General features: G+C 36.6%; 1 protein-coding gene across 1 annotated transcript in view; it reads right to left on the bottom strand.

Moving 5' to 3' along the window:
* Window positions 1-2,627: 2,627 nt before the first annotated feature.
* Window positions 2,628-15,523, bottom strand: part of IPO11 (importin 11) — a 102,839-nt gene continuing 89,943 nt past the window's right edge. The window contains exons 29-31 of the mRNA XM_075725972.1: window positions 14,322-14,417; window positions 10,665-10,749; window positions 2,628-2,887 (exon numbers count right to left, since the gene is read on the bottom strand). Of these exons, the coding sequence (XP_075582087.1) occupies window positions 2,723-2,887; window positions 10,665-10,749; window positions 14,322-14,417 (346 nt within the window). The 3' untranslated portion in view covers window positions 2,628-2,722. The remainder of the gene's footprint in view (window positions 2,888-10,664; window positions 10,750-14,321; window positions 14,418-15,523) is intronic.

Raw genomic sequence — 15,523 nt, 5'->3', positions numbered from 1 at the left:
AAGTCAGAAATTTCAACAACAACAGAAAGGACTAAAGCTTGCTACAGTCCTAATCCACAACCTTCCAGTGAAAATTTAATCCTGATATGTAAGGCTATTATATGTAAGTTTTTCTGCTGTTTTAAGCTGAAATTTCTGCACTTTCTCAGTACTAGACCACCGCTGAGCACAGACAGACACTTGTTTTCCAGTGTGCTGACAGTGGTTGTCATGTAAGCAGTTACGGTGATGGTAATTGTTTTAATTTATAGTCCAAGCCTTGGAGTAAAATCTTCCAAGATGAAAAGCTAAACACCTAGTGACAAATTTAACTTGTTCCCTAACGCATACGAAAATGAATACATGCACTTACTCAGAGACATTACTCAAACTTAATCACAATGCTATTGTGCCATTATTAGCCACAAGTATGTCCATCATTCCTGACAGTCTGTGCTAACATTAGCTACCACACACTGCAATAAATTGCGGTTAACACTCCATCACGTGAGGTAATGGGGGCTTGAATACATTGGAGAATGACACAGGCAGGCAACTCTGGCTCAGCTGTGTGCAGCTGTGCTGACAAGTTTGACCTGACTGTAAGATGCTGCACAGGGAGCTTGGAGGCTTGGCCAAGCAGCAGAAATGCAGAGCAGCCTTTTGGCCAGGGCCGGACTACAGTAGGTAGGACCTCCCTCCCTCTGAAATGTCAGGGAGCCCTGCTTGGTGCTGCACAAATGATTTTACTGGACGGTGATAGAAAAGTATTGCTTCCCAACGTGTGGTTTTTCTGTACGCCATGCAGTCATGCTGTGCCAGGGTCAAAGCCAGAGAGGCCGACCAAATCTGTGCTAGTCTTATACTGAGCCAAAAGTTGAGGGTCTCTGCAGATTAACTATGCAACAAATGCAATTTCAGTCAAATGCCGCCAGGTTCTGGTAAATGTAGGGACCACTAGGACACTGAATCCCTTCCCTTGCAAGGACCAAACATAACCAGCCAAAACTCTTAATTGTGAGAATTGATGTTGGCAGTTGATTGAGGAAACAACATGCAGATAACAAACAAATTGTAACAATTCTTCTAACAAGCCTCCCTGCACCAAGGTAAAAAGCAGGAAACAATGAGTTATCAAACAACTTCTGCAGGCAGATGCTGGCAGCTGGGTACAGGGGAGGTTTTGCTTTCAGAGGTACAAGAGCCCCAGCAGCCTATGCCACTGAAGCTAAAGGAGAAGTAGGGAACCGTCAGGCTTCCTCTGCAAACAGAAGGAAGGTTTCAAAAACAATTACTCCCCAAAGGGTCAGTAAAGAAAAAGGCTCAGATTTTTAAAACCAACTGGTTATCTGGTAAGATTACCAAAAGCATGTAGGTGTCCTTAAAAAGCTAATCCCTGGGCGGGGGGTAGGGGAAGATCTGTCTTAATAGCTTAATCATCTCTTAGTGAAGCAAACAAAGTTCACTTCAACTTTGAAGGTGGAAGATCAGCACTTAAAATCTCAAAACAGAGAAGAGCCTTCTCTCCTCCCTCCCACACACAAGGTATGAAAGACAAAGGCACATAGAAAGCAGCAGCCTTACCCCGTCATTCCTGCAGCTGGCCAGGTAACTAATAAATAACAAAAACTCAAAGTGAGCCTCACATTTGCAAACAATTCTTTCAATTGTGACCATCTGGGCTCAAACTTTTCAGTAACAATTATTAAGTATCCTGATGATATACCTTTGATGAAAAAAAGCAAAGAATTGAGATACTGAACAACAGCAATTTTAAGCAGTCCAGGTACAGCCAAGAATTAATTGGAATTAATCACTCATCTAGCTCTGGTGAATTTCTCTGTATTATGACATCTAAAAGTGGGATAGAAGGAACTAAAGAAAGCAAGTTTTTCATAATAAAGAAATTGGTGATTAAAATGAAAACCCACATCTTCAGATAGAGATAAGATATACACTGATATTCTCTAACTCCTCTTCAAATACAATTTAAGCGTTACAATCTAAGTTTCTTCTTCCGAGAAAATTTAAACGGGAGTTATCTTTCTCTCACGAAGGAATATTTCTGCTCACGGTATTACTGCTTTCCTAACTCCTTCTGCTTATATGGTTGAATGTACAGTCAAGAAATGGTAATAGGAAGAGGAGAAAGTTATAGGTATACAATATCAAGACAAGCAGCTCCTGGTACTGAATTATACTGCTGGATCAATACACACTTCTCATTAAAATGCCCAGAGAAGCTGTGGATGCCCCCTCCCTGGAAGTGTTCAAGGCCAGGCTGGATGGGGCTTTGAGCAACTTGGTCTAGTGGAAGGTGCGCCTCCCCATGGCAGGGGGGTTGGAACTAGGTGATCTTTAAGGTTCCATCCAACCCAAACCATTCTATGATTCTACAATACCCATTACTAAGTTCCTTCGGACCTCACAGTTTATGACACAGCTTTGTGAACCAAAAAGCCAGTAATGGTACCAAAACAATGGTACTATCTAGGACAGCATATACCATGTTAGGAATCACAGAAGTGTTACTCTGATGATAAAACCCGAAGAACATTATTAAAAAATAACTTAAAACATTACAAAAGTTAGTTTAGTAGCAACAACAGAAACTTATTTTTTATTTTTTAACACAAGTTATTTTCAACTTTTAGTAGGCTCTTCCATACAAGATGGAAGGCTAGAGTTCTTTCCTATTTTTTTGACAGGGAAATTGGACATACAAAATCTTGTTTCTGCTTATTTAGAAGCCTTGTAAAAATTCTTGTAGCTGTGCAACTACTTCTGTATCCACGGTTTCCATAAGTGCCTGAAAACCTTGTTCTCCCAGTAATTCCTGCTGTGCCTTTAGCTTCTCATAGATGAACTGCTGCAATGACACGGTGTGTACAGGGTCCTTCAGTGCAAGCTGTGGAAAACATGTAAGAGAAAAAACATGTAATAATGCACTAAAAAACACTCTGCGACTTACTCATATCTTTTATAATCTCAGCTCAAGAAAGAAATCTTCTGCTTTTCTTTGTATTTAATTGAGAAACAAGAGGAAAAACTCCTGTAAGCAAATATCAAATTAATTATCATCAAAAGCAAGCATCAGTTTAAAACTATTGGAATGTCTCAAATCACAGACACAGTCTGCTGTAAGATTTCACCCCTCTATAAAACAATTTCATAGCTGCTTTGTTAATTACTACCAAATGAGTTTCCCGTAACTCCTAAAAACCACATCAGATGCCACCATGATAAGCACTTTAGAAATGGCATGAACTATGGTCAGTTGTATTTTATTAGTAAGGAAACAAAACATTGAAAAACTTGAACTAGTTTAGATTATATGAAAAACAACAGCTAAAATAAACAGCTAAAATAAAATGCATAAAGAATAGGCACACTTCTTCAGTAGGAGTAACTATACAACCTCATCAGTCCAGCCAGATTATGCCATTTTCTTTTGGTCAGGGAGGGACAGCGTATTTGTCATGTGGAAACATTTTCCACATGTTAACTGCTTTTAACAAAAGCAAAACGAAGTAAATGAAGGTGCTACATTGACAGAGGACCTATTCTTAATTTCAGGATCAGAAGACAGGTGTGGGCAGGCTAAGGATATGGATAGTTATGCAGCATTTGTCCCTCAGTCCACCAGGCTGGATGAAAGCGGACAGGAGATGGGGACACCCAAAGCTTGCTGCATCATAAAGTAGGATGTTGAAATAAACATGCAATTACTGCAGACCCATGATCTGTTCATCTTAGTACCAAAACCAAACAACATTACTATTTATGCTGGAAGGTCAGGAAACAAAATATAATGCTAGATCTCAAAGCCCACTGAAAGAGGAGAATTCTGAGCTCATAATATCCTGCTATACTGCTATTTCCAAAGAAATGAGACAGATTAAACTTGCACAACTGCTCTTATGGCATGATACAAAAAAAGAAGTATCTGAATTTAAATGTGGAGTAGAAGACATCAAACCTTAAGATTATTTACTTATTTATTAAACACTATCATACCTAAACCAGGTGGAAATACTGATTGAAACAGCCACATAAATGTAAGACAGAGTAAACCATCCAAAACCACTGTAATTACCACAAAAGAGAAGTTAGTCTTATTTGTTATGGACCAGTGAACAAGCAGGCTGCTTTTAAGCCTCTTCCATCAGTGTTTGCAAGTTCTTCCTTCTTATTATGGTCACAGTACCTTTCATATTGTAAATCTATTAATCATTCCCTCAGTATTCCTAATATTGGCTTTTCAGCCTTCATTAGGCTGAAAAAAAAAAAAAGCTCCTTTCCATCTATTTTACATTTCAAAGGTAAGATATGATCTTTTTATTACTTATTCCTAACATTACACGCTCTTTTGAAAAGGGGAGTAATTGCAATAATAGTTTAGTATTCTGTAATAATTCTTCTCAGGAAATTTAAACTGTTGTCTAGAATATAAACAGACTTTTTAAACAAAATTTCCAAACCACAGCTACTCTAATCAAAATTTGCCAAGGTTAGTGATATCCTTTTGTAACAGCATTAGCACAATCTACAGCGTAAAAAAAAGACTGTCTTGCCAAGCAAAGAATCTACCAGTATCTGAACAATTTGCATTTGTTAACCAACAACTGTAATTCTGGACATGTAACACATTTCTAATTAGTTAGTTTCAGTAAGTTCACAGTCATGTATAAATTTACTGTAGGGAGTTCTGCACAGAAAACCAGGTATTAAAATTGCCATAGACAAGTGTTCTCATTGTTGTGACCCTGACACAGCAGCAACTAGATGAATAGCATGCATTACAAAGTCACTTTGGGAAGCACTGACAAAAAGCCATTCTTTAACAACCTTTTAACCCATAAACCAATTAATCTTATTTAGTTAACTGTATGACTTATGTGACCCTACCATAAACCCTTGTTTAAGGACTCAGAATTGGAATGGGAAGTCAGAACAATTTGCCTTAAAATATCAACTTCTTTCTACTCTACCAAGACAAATTCATCTAAGCAGCGATTTCATATTACAAAGTTTATTCTCCTGATACCTGAAAAAAAAAAAAGAATACAAAGAAAACCAGACTTAAGTCAATAAATAAACTTCTCACTTGTCATATGTCAATGTTCACTGGGAAGACTCAACTTAAGTCCAAATTTTTTTCCCAATTTTAACAAGCTACTAGAAAAGAAGTATGTGTAATGCTGTTCTAGCACCTCACTGGAGTGCTAGAACAATGGCGTGCAGAGTTTGACACACCCAAACTCTGAACAAAGGTGCTGTATTGTTTTGAAAATAAAGGGTTTGAATCCTTGCTTATTTGCAAAGCCTGCTGGAACTTCCAGCTCTGAGCTATCTCTAGCATCTCTTATAATAATAATCACAGATATGCTCTCTAGCATCTCTCAGAGCTGCTAGCCCTCTAGCACCTGCCTCATGGCAGGCGATGATGGGTTTCCAACTAATCCTCTGAATCACCTCTGCAATACTACTGAAAAGTAATTAGTCTTGAAAAAACAACCAAAGTGAAGAACATGACAAAACTTAATAAATTACAGAGTTCAAAGTTAATTTTTTTTTATTCCTAATGGAGCTGTCAGATTTGCACAGTGCTAGGAGTTACAGGAATAGGCTATCGTATGCACTGCAACTTTGGAACGTAATTACTTTGGGTTTAGAAGTATTATAATTCCACATCTTCTTTTTCATAAAACTTCAGTGAAGCTAGTCTACTTTATATGTAGTCTTTCCATTAGATAGGAAAGTAACCGAAGCACTTTTGCTGCATATTTACCAACGTATATTCTCTCAGGACAAGTGCAAAATTGTACAAAACTCTGCTTAGTTTATTGCAACAAGCATAAACCCATCCCTCAGTTCAAAGCAGCAGCACTGTAAGCCACCAGGAACTTCTGCAGTATGTTTAATGCTTGCTGCTAAAAGCAGCATCTAGTCTTTGTAAGCCAAATGGGACTTAAGAGTCTTCAGACTTAATTAAGGAGTAAATACACTAACTTGATTTCATTCATATAAGTCATGTCAAAAATACTGCAAGTAAATGAAAGAGTTTCCTGCAAAAATAACAAATCTGCTTTCCTTTCTATGTTTTTGGAACTTGTATTCAGAACTAACAAAACAAATGAAATAGCTTGGTATAATTAGTTTGTCGACAATATTAGACAATCAGCTGCAGTCTTAGCTGAATAAGCAAGCAAAATCATAAGTTTGGAAGAACAGTAAGCACTGTCCTTTATTCACTGTATTTTTGTTATGACAAAATTAAAATAGTATCTGGTTTAAGAGAAGACCTATAAGATGTTTTCAGATTATTCTATTTGCTTTTTGGAGGAAAAATCATCCTCTTGAAAGCTGAGTCTCCAGCTTGCTAAGTGCTGAGCATCCAACATCAGTCCAGCATGGAACACAACCAGGTCAGTATTAACACTGGCTACTTAGTCTGTAAACACTGGGTCAGGGACCATATTTTTGAATATAAGTATGTATACTGAGTTTCTAGGTGTGTGGCCACAGGTTTGGTTTTTTTTTTTTAAATTGAAATGCTCCTGATTCTGATTAGAGCAAAATGCACCTATTTTCCAGTAAAAAAAAAGAACAACAAAACCAAACTAGAAAATTCCAACAGCTTCTTAGTCAAAACAGCTACAGAGAGGAAACAGAAGTTTGGCAAGGAAATACATAGTATTGAAATGTGTTTTACCTTGCTCAGTGAAAACCTGATTAGACTAGCTTCTGAATCTAGTTACTTTACAAATTGATCTTGAAACTGGACACAGTGCCTACTTTGGGGCTGGACTGGAGGAACTGATCTTCCACCTCACTGGCTGTGAACAGCAGTTTGAATTAGAAAAGCAGTACAGAGGTTTTACAGAACAACCGTTTCCCCATCTCTCCAAACTCCACTAGTCAGTATCAATGGCACTCTGCAGCATTATCAGGTGTCTGAACCAGTATGTTAGATGCATCTCTTTCCTCCACATCTTTAGACAACACTACAGTCAAAAAATCATACTGTTTTCAATAAATAATTATGTAGTATTCTGTACTAAAACAGAGATCTAATCACTATAAGCGATTACACAAGCCAATGGAATGGCATTAGAATGCAAGAACAGGTAATAAACATCTAATAAAACTCAAAAAATTGTGTTGGTGATATCTGAATTACATTGTTGAAAAGATTTCCAGCACTTGAGAGATTCTCTTCAGCTTAAGTATGGATACTTTGATACTAAAGAGGGAGCAAGAATGCTGGACGTAAAATTATACATATTTACCATGATGGTTAGTATCTCTTGACTGTGATGCTCTGGGAAAGACTGGAAAAATAATTTAAGGAGGAAATATATTCTTTAACATTCATTATAACATGAGTCAGATGATATGAAAGGTTCTTAATATCAAAGCTTTTTAACAGATTTCAGTGGGACTTGCATTAGATCTGTCGCTAGTTTGTAGATTAAATGTGTAAGGGAAATTATACCCCGAACAATGAAGTATTACTTTTAGTAAACCACATTATCACAGGAAACTTGATCATTTGGCTTATTACATCGTAACTCATTTATTTACTTTCCTGAAGATATAAACTCACAGTTCATCTAGTTTCTTCCCATACTAGGGTAAAACAAAAAAAACTCCATACCCTTCTATATTTACATATAAGCATCATCTAGAACATGTACCAGCATGGATAGTTCAAGTTTAAGTAACATAGATTTTTATTGGAAAATACATTTTTCCTCTCCACAGTTTTTATTCAAATAAAGAGTTGAAAAAGCTTAACTCCCTTTTTGAACAGTGATACCGGAGTTCTTAAAAACATGCATTAAGGGCACATAAAAATAAGTCACCTGAGGTCTACACACTATGTGCAACGCAAGGTCATGAATCACTCTCCACCTTATCTTTTTTCTCATATTATGGCCTTAAAAGTTGCAAAGCATTATTATTTTGAAAGAGAAAATCCCATTTATCTTTTCATCATTGCTTTATGAGGTTTAAGCTCTAAGCACTGATAGAAGCTGCTGCTTCAGCAATGGAATATATAGAGGGTAGAAACCTCTTGCAGGAATGAAGTGGGACAAAAGACTAGAAACTTTCTTAACTGCAGAATCCCTTTAGGTTCTTCTTCATCTTCCTCTTCTCAGTTCAAATATTTGTTCCCACTTGTATTTCACCAGAGGTATCTGCTACTGCAGTTGTTCTAAATGTCACGTGAATTGAGTGTGTGTGCTGATGCTCCTACAGAGAAGAAACTTCTGGTACAGGTAAGTAGGAATGGGCCCAGGTGATGCTTTGTTTTTAATCCAGTTTTTGAAATTAGATGCTAGCTGTGCTTTCAAAGCCATGATTAACAACCCTGATTATTATTTGACCCTTCTTCTACTAATGACCTACCCAAATTTATTTTGAAATAAATAGCCATGAGAAGTGGCAAATCTCTATTTCTGCACCATCCACAAAAATTTATACCAAACAATTTCAGCTGGGATTCAGAATGAATTTATAGCAGACATTCATAACAAGTAGAGTTTGCTTGCTTTAACAGCTGTGAGAAATTGCACAGAAAGGAGTAAGAATACAGTGAATACTAAAGTTAGCTGAAAAAATGACAGTATAGAAGGCTCAAGCCTGAAATATACCAGGAATAATCAGCTAAATATGGACATGAGAAGAGTGAAACAGTCAGCTATTCTTACAAAAGAGGATTGAAAGGAGAAAAACAAAGGATTTTCATAATGCTTAGGAATTATTAGGTTATTTCCAGTAACTGTGGAAATAGTTACATCTAGATTATGAGATCTGAAACAAAAATGAAGCTTCGATGTTCACGTATGACAATTTTTTCTGTGTAAAACTTCCAAGGAAACACAGGCTGAAAAGGTGTTTAAGCTGAAGGTTAAGGAACAGTGAGGAACATCACAAGAAATTCCTTAGAGAAAAAAGGAAAGTGACGTGCAAAGGAAGATATATTTCCCATGTACATCAAAACTGTTATTGTCATGTCCTTATTGGTTCTGGCTCCCCCTTACAAAAGCACAGCCATTTCTCCTTATTCAAATGGCCACTGAGTGTATTGCATGTGATCCCAGAACACTTCCCTCATTATGACTGTGTTCATCAACACTATAACTGGTGTGTTGTATCATTTAGGAGGGAAGAATGATACAGGTCAGAAACCAAAGTGCCCTACTTTTCATTTTGCCTGATATATCCACATTGAAAGTAGTCCATAGCAAATCTAACAAGTCTAAATTCCTAAATCCCAAACTATTAAAGTCAACATGTAATGGAAAATTAAGAGAATTTCTGCAAAAAATTATTAAAACTTTAGCCAGCCAGAGAGTAATAAAATTTGAGTATATTCAAAGAAAACTAAGATTATGAAAGGACTGTAGATTTAAATTCACTTTATGATTTTTAAATCTGATTAACAAACCAAATGCATATTTCTCTACTGATATATAGATATATCATTCCCTATCAATAAAGATATATACGTATCTATCAATATATCTCAAGAGATTATTCAAAATCACTAAGAATAATTATCATTCTGCAACAAACACCTAGAAGTTAATTTAAGCCCACAAGCTGGAAGAAAATTCAACCAAATCAAACAGAGTGTAAAGATACTTTTATGAGTAACTGAATTACAGAACTGTCTAATACGTTTTTAAAGACCATAGAAAATAGTATTTCTGTGTTTTGTTTAAGTCTGAAATTGCAAGACACTAGGAATTTCTCTTAAGGCATTACTAACAGCAGAAGAATACACAAGAGTTTTTGGAACCATATATTGATTAGTATTTAAAAGAAAAGCCTACTAACAAACCAAAAGCATCCACTGGCTTAAAAAAAAACCCTGAATTAAAACAAACTACCAAAAGCCATCCAAACTCTTTTCTGTTCCTAGAGGAAAAAATAAAGTACTAAAGGACTGTCCATAAGTATTCTTTTGGATATGTGCAGGTCAGTTAAAGCAAATGTGTGACAGGGCTACACACATCTACTCAATCACCCAATTCCACATTTTGCAGTTACCCAGTGCCACACAGTTCAGACTTTATTCTATTCCATGGCATTTGTACATTGCAGTTTTCTGTGTGAGGAACTAGTCTCCCTGACACTTACAAAAATAACAAATTATGAAACATTCACAGATTAGGTTGGACAAAAATAGCGTAATTGCATGGTACCTAATCCAGGTATCTTCATCTAAATCAATGCTCCTTATTAGGATTTCTTTACATTAGAAAAAGGTTCTATGCAAGCACATGGATCAATAGCTGTTCAGGTAAAACAGATAATCTAACATAATAAAGATTATTTTAAATATGAGAAATTTGGCCTGCCATGACACTTCAGTAAGCTTTAGCTCCCTGCATTTTTCAATAACACCTTTTTATAGTGTCTTAGTATTATAATGTTCAGATTTTGTGAATAGATAATGTTTATTTTCGCAACATTTTCCAAGACTCAAAAAGAAAGCAGAAGCATAAGTTTTGTGGCTGCAAACTTTGTCGTCAAGGCATCTTCCTTTTTAGATTCAAGAGGTAAATTTTCCAAGAACAACAGATGACCCAAATCCAAAGGCAAAGAATTTATTCTGACACAAGTGAATCACATAATCAGTTCTATAATTGAATAACAGATCTAAAACTTACAATTTTTTTCCTTTTGTCTTGTTCTGTGGGAGGTTCCTCATCTTCTGTAGCTTTGGGCTCTTCAAAGTGAAACATCAACATACAACTAAGAATGGGAAAAAATAGTTTTAGCATACTTTATTATTAAAAATTATTTTAAAGCACTTTTAAAAACACAGGACAGATATGAGGAAGCTTGATGAAAGACAGGTAATGTTAGCAAGTAATTTTTTCTGAGAACAGTGAATCTAAAGAAGCCTGACTGCATGTTCTGTGTCACCTATGCCCATGTAACAATCTCAGTTATCCTCCATAGTTTAGCTCAAATTATGGCTTAAAAATGCATTTATGCATATAGAAAACAGACTATGTGGGTTTAAAAAAAATTAATATAGAAAAACCTACTGTTCCTAACCAGAATTTCCCAATTTTTCTAAGGAAGTGCTATACAAGCAATCTGTATCCTATCAATACAACAATCTAAGTGGCACAGACACAAAACTAGCACAGACTTCTCATTGCATTCATGTTTTCCTGTGAGATCTTTAGGAAGAGGAGCTGAAAACTAATACAGTCCCTGCTGTTGGTTCTAGACACTAAAACATGTAAGACACTGAACAGTAATGTTTTAGGTGGGCAGAAATGAGTTAGCTTCTGCAGTCATTTATAGAAAGGTTTTTTTCTAGGCAGGTAAAGTAAAGCTTTTAAGCTTCTTACTTTTTGTTTTGCTCCACCCTCAACTGGTAGGTACCAATATGCACAAGTTAACAGGCATATTTTAACTATGATTTTTGTAGTAAGTATAAAACCAGAAAATACAAAGAAAAAGTTGAAATGTCAAAGGTTTTTCTGTCTCTTGAAACAGTTTGAATGGACTTTATATAAAGACATTGGTGAAAGCTATCCTATAGGAAACATGCTTTCCATTCATTTTACATTCTCTGCATTGAAATAATACACAAATATTCTACCACTTTACCAAATTTTTCCTAGCAAATCTGCTTTAAAAACCAAAAGGATTTAAAAATCACGCAGGTGACAACTTGCCACTGTGTATTAGGTATTTTTTATGGCAGGAAGGATACATAATCCACATATTACAAAGCACCAAGACATATGCACATTATTGCTCATTTTCAGCCCTGTACTACTGTGCATTTTCAATTTCTGCCTTCCACTAGCAGGTGAAATGTTCCTGCAGCTAAGTTGAATAACTTGTTTTAAAGTTACTGAAAAGAAGTTGTGATTTTATGTGAAAATGTTCAGACTTACTCTGTTTATATATTCAGTTTTCTATTAACATACGTTTTTAGAGCTGTATGAAACACTTGCTAAACAGAATTGTAGAAGGGTCAAATGCTAAAACAGAAGGATTTCCAACAAAGGAATTAGTTATTTCAAAATAACACAGCAAATCTGTCTCCTCTCCTCATAAATGGCATGATTTCTTGCAACTCAGTGTATTAAAGAAAAAGGAGACAAAAATGCATCAATTGCCAAAACATATGAGGCTGAATTAACTTTTTCAGACCTTGATAAATTCAGGTACCACAAAGAGTAATTCAAAAAACTACGAGAGGAGGGAATAAAAAAAAGAGAAGATGATAAAATTGGGAAAAATGTGAATATTGGTGAGAAAAGACTAGAACAATGGAATGCTCCCCTTTCCAGAAAATCCAAGGTCTGTAAAGCTTTCTTGTAATTATCACTACAGTGCAAAACATAAACGCTAGGAATCCTGGCTGAGTGTAATCCCTTTGTATTGCAAGCCAGGGCACTGTAGAATCATTTTCATAACCTCATAAAAATTTAATCTAAAAACTGGTGAGACCTTTGTCTCTGCATTTGTCTGTGGAAAAGCTCTTGAAAAATCTCACTGCTCTAACTACAACAGTTTCTTCAAATTTCCAGTTTAAATGTATTCATGGTCAGCTTACACTTAGGCCAACACTGTCATTTAATTTGTACAGTTTTCTCTGTGCACATTTACCTTTAGTGGCTGCAGTTGTATATTGTTTCAGCCTTGATTTTCCTATGCTAAACAAGCATGTTGTTTTAGTCTCTGCACTACAGTAATTAGATATTATGATAATCAGTGGAGTACACAAATTTTTCTCCTAAACCAGTTCAGGCTTAAATCATTCTTCTTCAACCTGGAGAGCCAGAATAGCGCACACAACTCCAGATGAGTGCTCTCACTATTTACTTTCAGATGATATTGAAATGTATGACACAAATGTCAGAATCTTTCAAACAGCCCATTCAGTATCTGTCAACAGAAATATGTTCTTGGTTCAGTGTGCCTATATTTTATAAAGCAAAAACAATGCCCAGAGTTTGGAAAAGTACAGTGACAAGTTCTACAAGCCTTCATGCTTAAACCAGGAAATGAACTAGGACAAAATTTTATTTATTTCTCTGTGAGAACTCTTTTCAACAAGTGCTGGCAAAGCAACATGTTTGGAAGTAGAAGGGACTCTGTAACATTGTTGGCAACTGTAAATAGAACACAGTGCCAAAGCACATTCCCAGACTTTGGAGTTACATCTTCTATACTGAGAGTTGGTGGGGGAGAAGTACTTTTGCTAGCAATTCTTGGGCATAGTTCAGGATCAGCGTGAGTGTGGATCATTCTCAGGGCACACTGGTGTAGATACCACCTGTTTTAAGTGGAGGAGAACTTAGTAGATTGCATGCAGGCTGTTCTGTGCCAACTAGCTTCAGTGCCAGCAAACATCCCCTTAAGCAATTAATGAATTAGTTCAGATAGACTCTGTTCCATCACCAGGTAATTATCTGAAAGTTAGAAAACATTTGATTCTTAGCATCCAGTAACTAATGTTATTAGAATATAGTGTCTGTAGGGACATCTTGCAGAGCACCTGTTTTTAATGTCTTACAACTCTCCATCACTCTAAAACTATGTAATCATTACAGAGAAAAAACAACATTAAGTTTTCTGTCCAAAAAAAAATCCTTGTTATTCAGTATTTTTTTGCTTTTCCAGCTTTGATGGAATACCAACAGTAACCTGGGAGTCAGCAGGAGATGAACGAGTGTGGTGCTGGGTGGTAGTGCACTCTGAGCACCTCTGACACCACCCTCCTGCCACAAACCCTTGCTCCCATCTCTGGAAAATGTCTTTTGAGGTACACCCTGTAGCAGCCGGTGTGTTAAGCGGAACAACTGAAGGAGGCGAACTGTCCTTGTGGGATAGGTTTTCGAGTTATCCAGGCCATGAAGTATTGTACACTCGGTCCACTGAATGAGGCTGAGGCATTTAGGAAAAGATCTTGGTTGAACTCCAGATGTCACACTCAAAGAAACTCTGAGCTACCACCCTACATACAAGCTTGTTGGATTGTAACTTTAGATATAATAGTCAAGTGAGTAAAAAGCAAATCTAAGCATATGAACATTTTAAGATACCATTTAGTATATAACTTAATGAATAATATAAAATTATATTGACTGTCATTTTAAGCCCTCCCTCCCCATTACAATTATTTTTTCTAAAGACCAAAAATTTCCTATCTTACTAAAACAGTCACTCTTGTGAAAGCAGAACTCTTACGAGCATGTCTTAACCACCTACAGATTTTTTCCAATCACAACACTACATATAAAACAGTACTACTACTGTTAAACCCACAAAAATTTATTAGATTTTCCACTTACTCTTTGTATGTTCCTGTTTCAGAATCTTCAGTCATAACATCATGCAGCCCTTCCACTGAAATGTTGATGATACCACAAAATTTATCTTGGATAACACTGGAAAAGAACAAAATTTATCTCGGATAACATTGGAAAAGAACAGGAAAGTGACTTAACTAAAGGAACTAAACAGGAAATTTGCTCAATAACTGTAGAGCACATTTACTAAGCAGTATTTTCATTGCTTACTGCTTAGCTGAGCATGCTATCAAGCAGCTAATTCAGTATTTTTTTAAAATTACACAAAGGCTTCAAAAATAGGCAAGAAACATTATTCTTAAATAGAATAAAACCTCATGTGCCACTCCTGAAAACCTAGAAATAATTGCAAATGGAATAAAAGTAAAAATGCATTAGCACAGGACTCAAGAACTGAGCGGGGAGGGCACACTAGCAGGGAGGTCAGAGTACTGGCTCCTATTCCTAAAACATTTAAACATTTTCTCCCATCACTATTCAATGCAAAATCTACACACAAACTCTTGAGCAAAAAGCACCTTGTAAAGATGGTACACTCCCCTATTGTTTTCTCTGTCCAGCCTTATGGGTATTTCTTCACCCTCCTAGGCAGCTGAATGACTCCCCATAGAGTGTGAAAAATATCTGCACCCAGTTCCGCAGGAACACCACTTCCCCGACTATAGACAGAAAGGTGGCATAGGATTTCTCTGCTTAAACACAGGCACCTCCTGCCATTTGAAACACTAAGCTACTTAAGACAACTGCAAAGGGCTGATAGGTATCACTCCGGACTTAAAAGAGATAAGCACCCTTCCCCAGCAGAAAGCCAGACTGGATACTCCCACAACACCCAAACACTTACATTTAGACACTTGCCCCTGCCATGAGAATTGATGTGCCTGTAGGGTAAGGAAATAAGCACATGACCTCCCCACAATGGATAAAGTAGGTGTAGCCAGCTCCTAGTTAATGGCAAGCAGCTGTGACTACTGTTTCTGCTTAATTGCCTGCTACTGTGGGTCTAATGCCAGAGATGTGCTATTGTGGGACTTTGGGGCATGGACTCCGAGTCTGTGAACTGCAAATGGGTGAAGACATACTGCAAGCGCAAAGATATTCATCTGGGGAAGACTGCAAAGTTCCAGCTACAAGCAGCAAAGAAACAGAAATGGCCTAACTGGTGATGGTAAACTGCAACTGTC

The sequence above is a fragment of the Pelecanus crispus genome, chromosome Z, assembly GCF_030463565.1.
Source record: "Pelecanus crispus isolate bPelCri1 chromosome Z, bPelCri1.pri, whole genome shotgun sequence".
Classification (NCBI taxonomy): Eukaryota; Metazoa; Chordata; class Aves; order Pelecaniformes; family Pelecanidae; genus Pelecanus; species Pelecanus crispus.
This window is presented reverse-complemented; position numbering and strand designations above follow the sequence as displayed.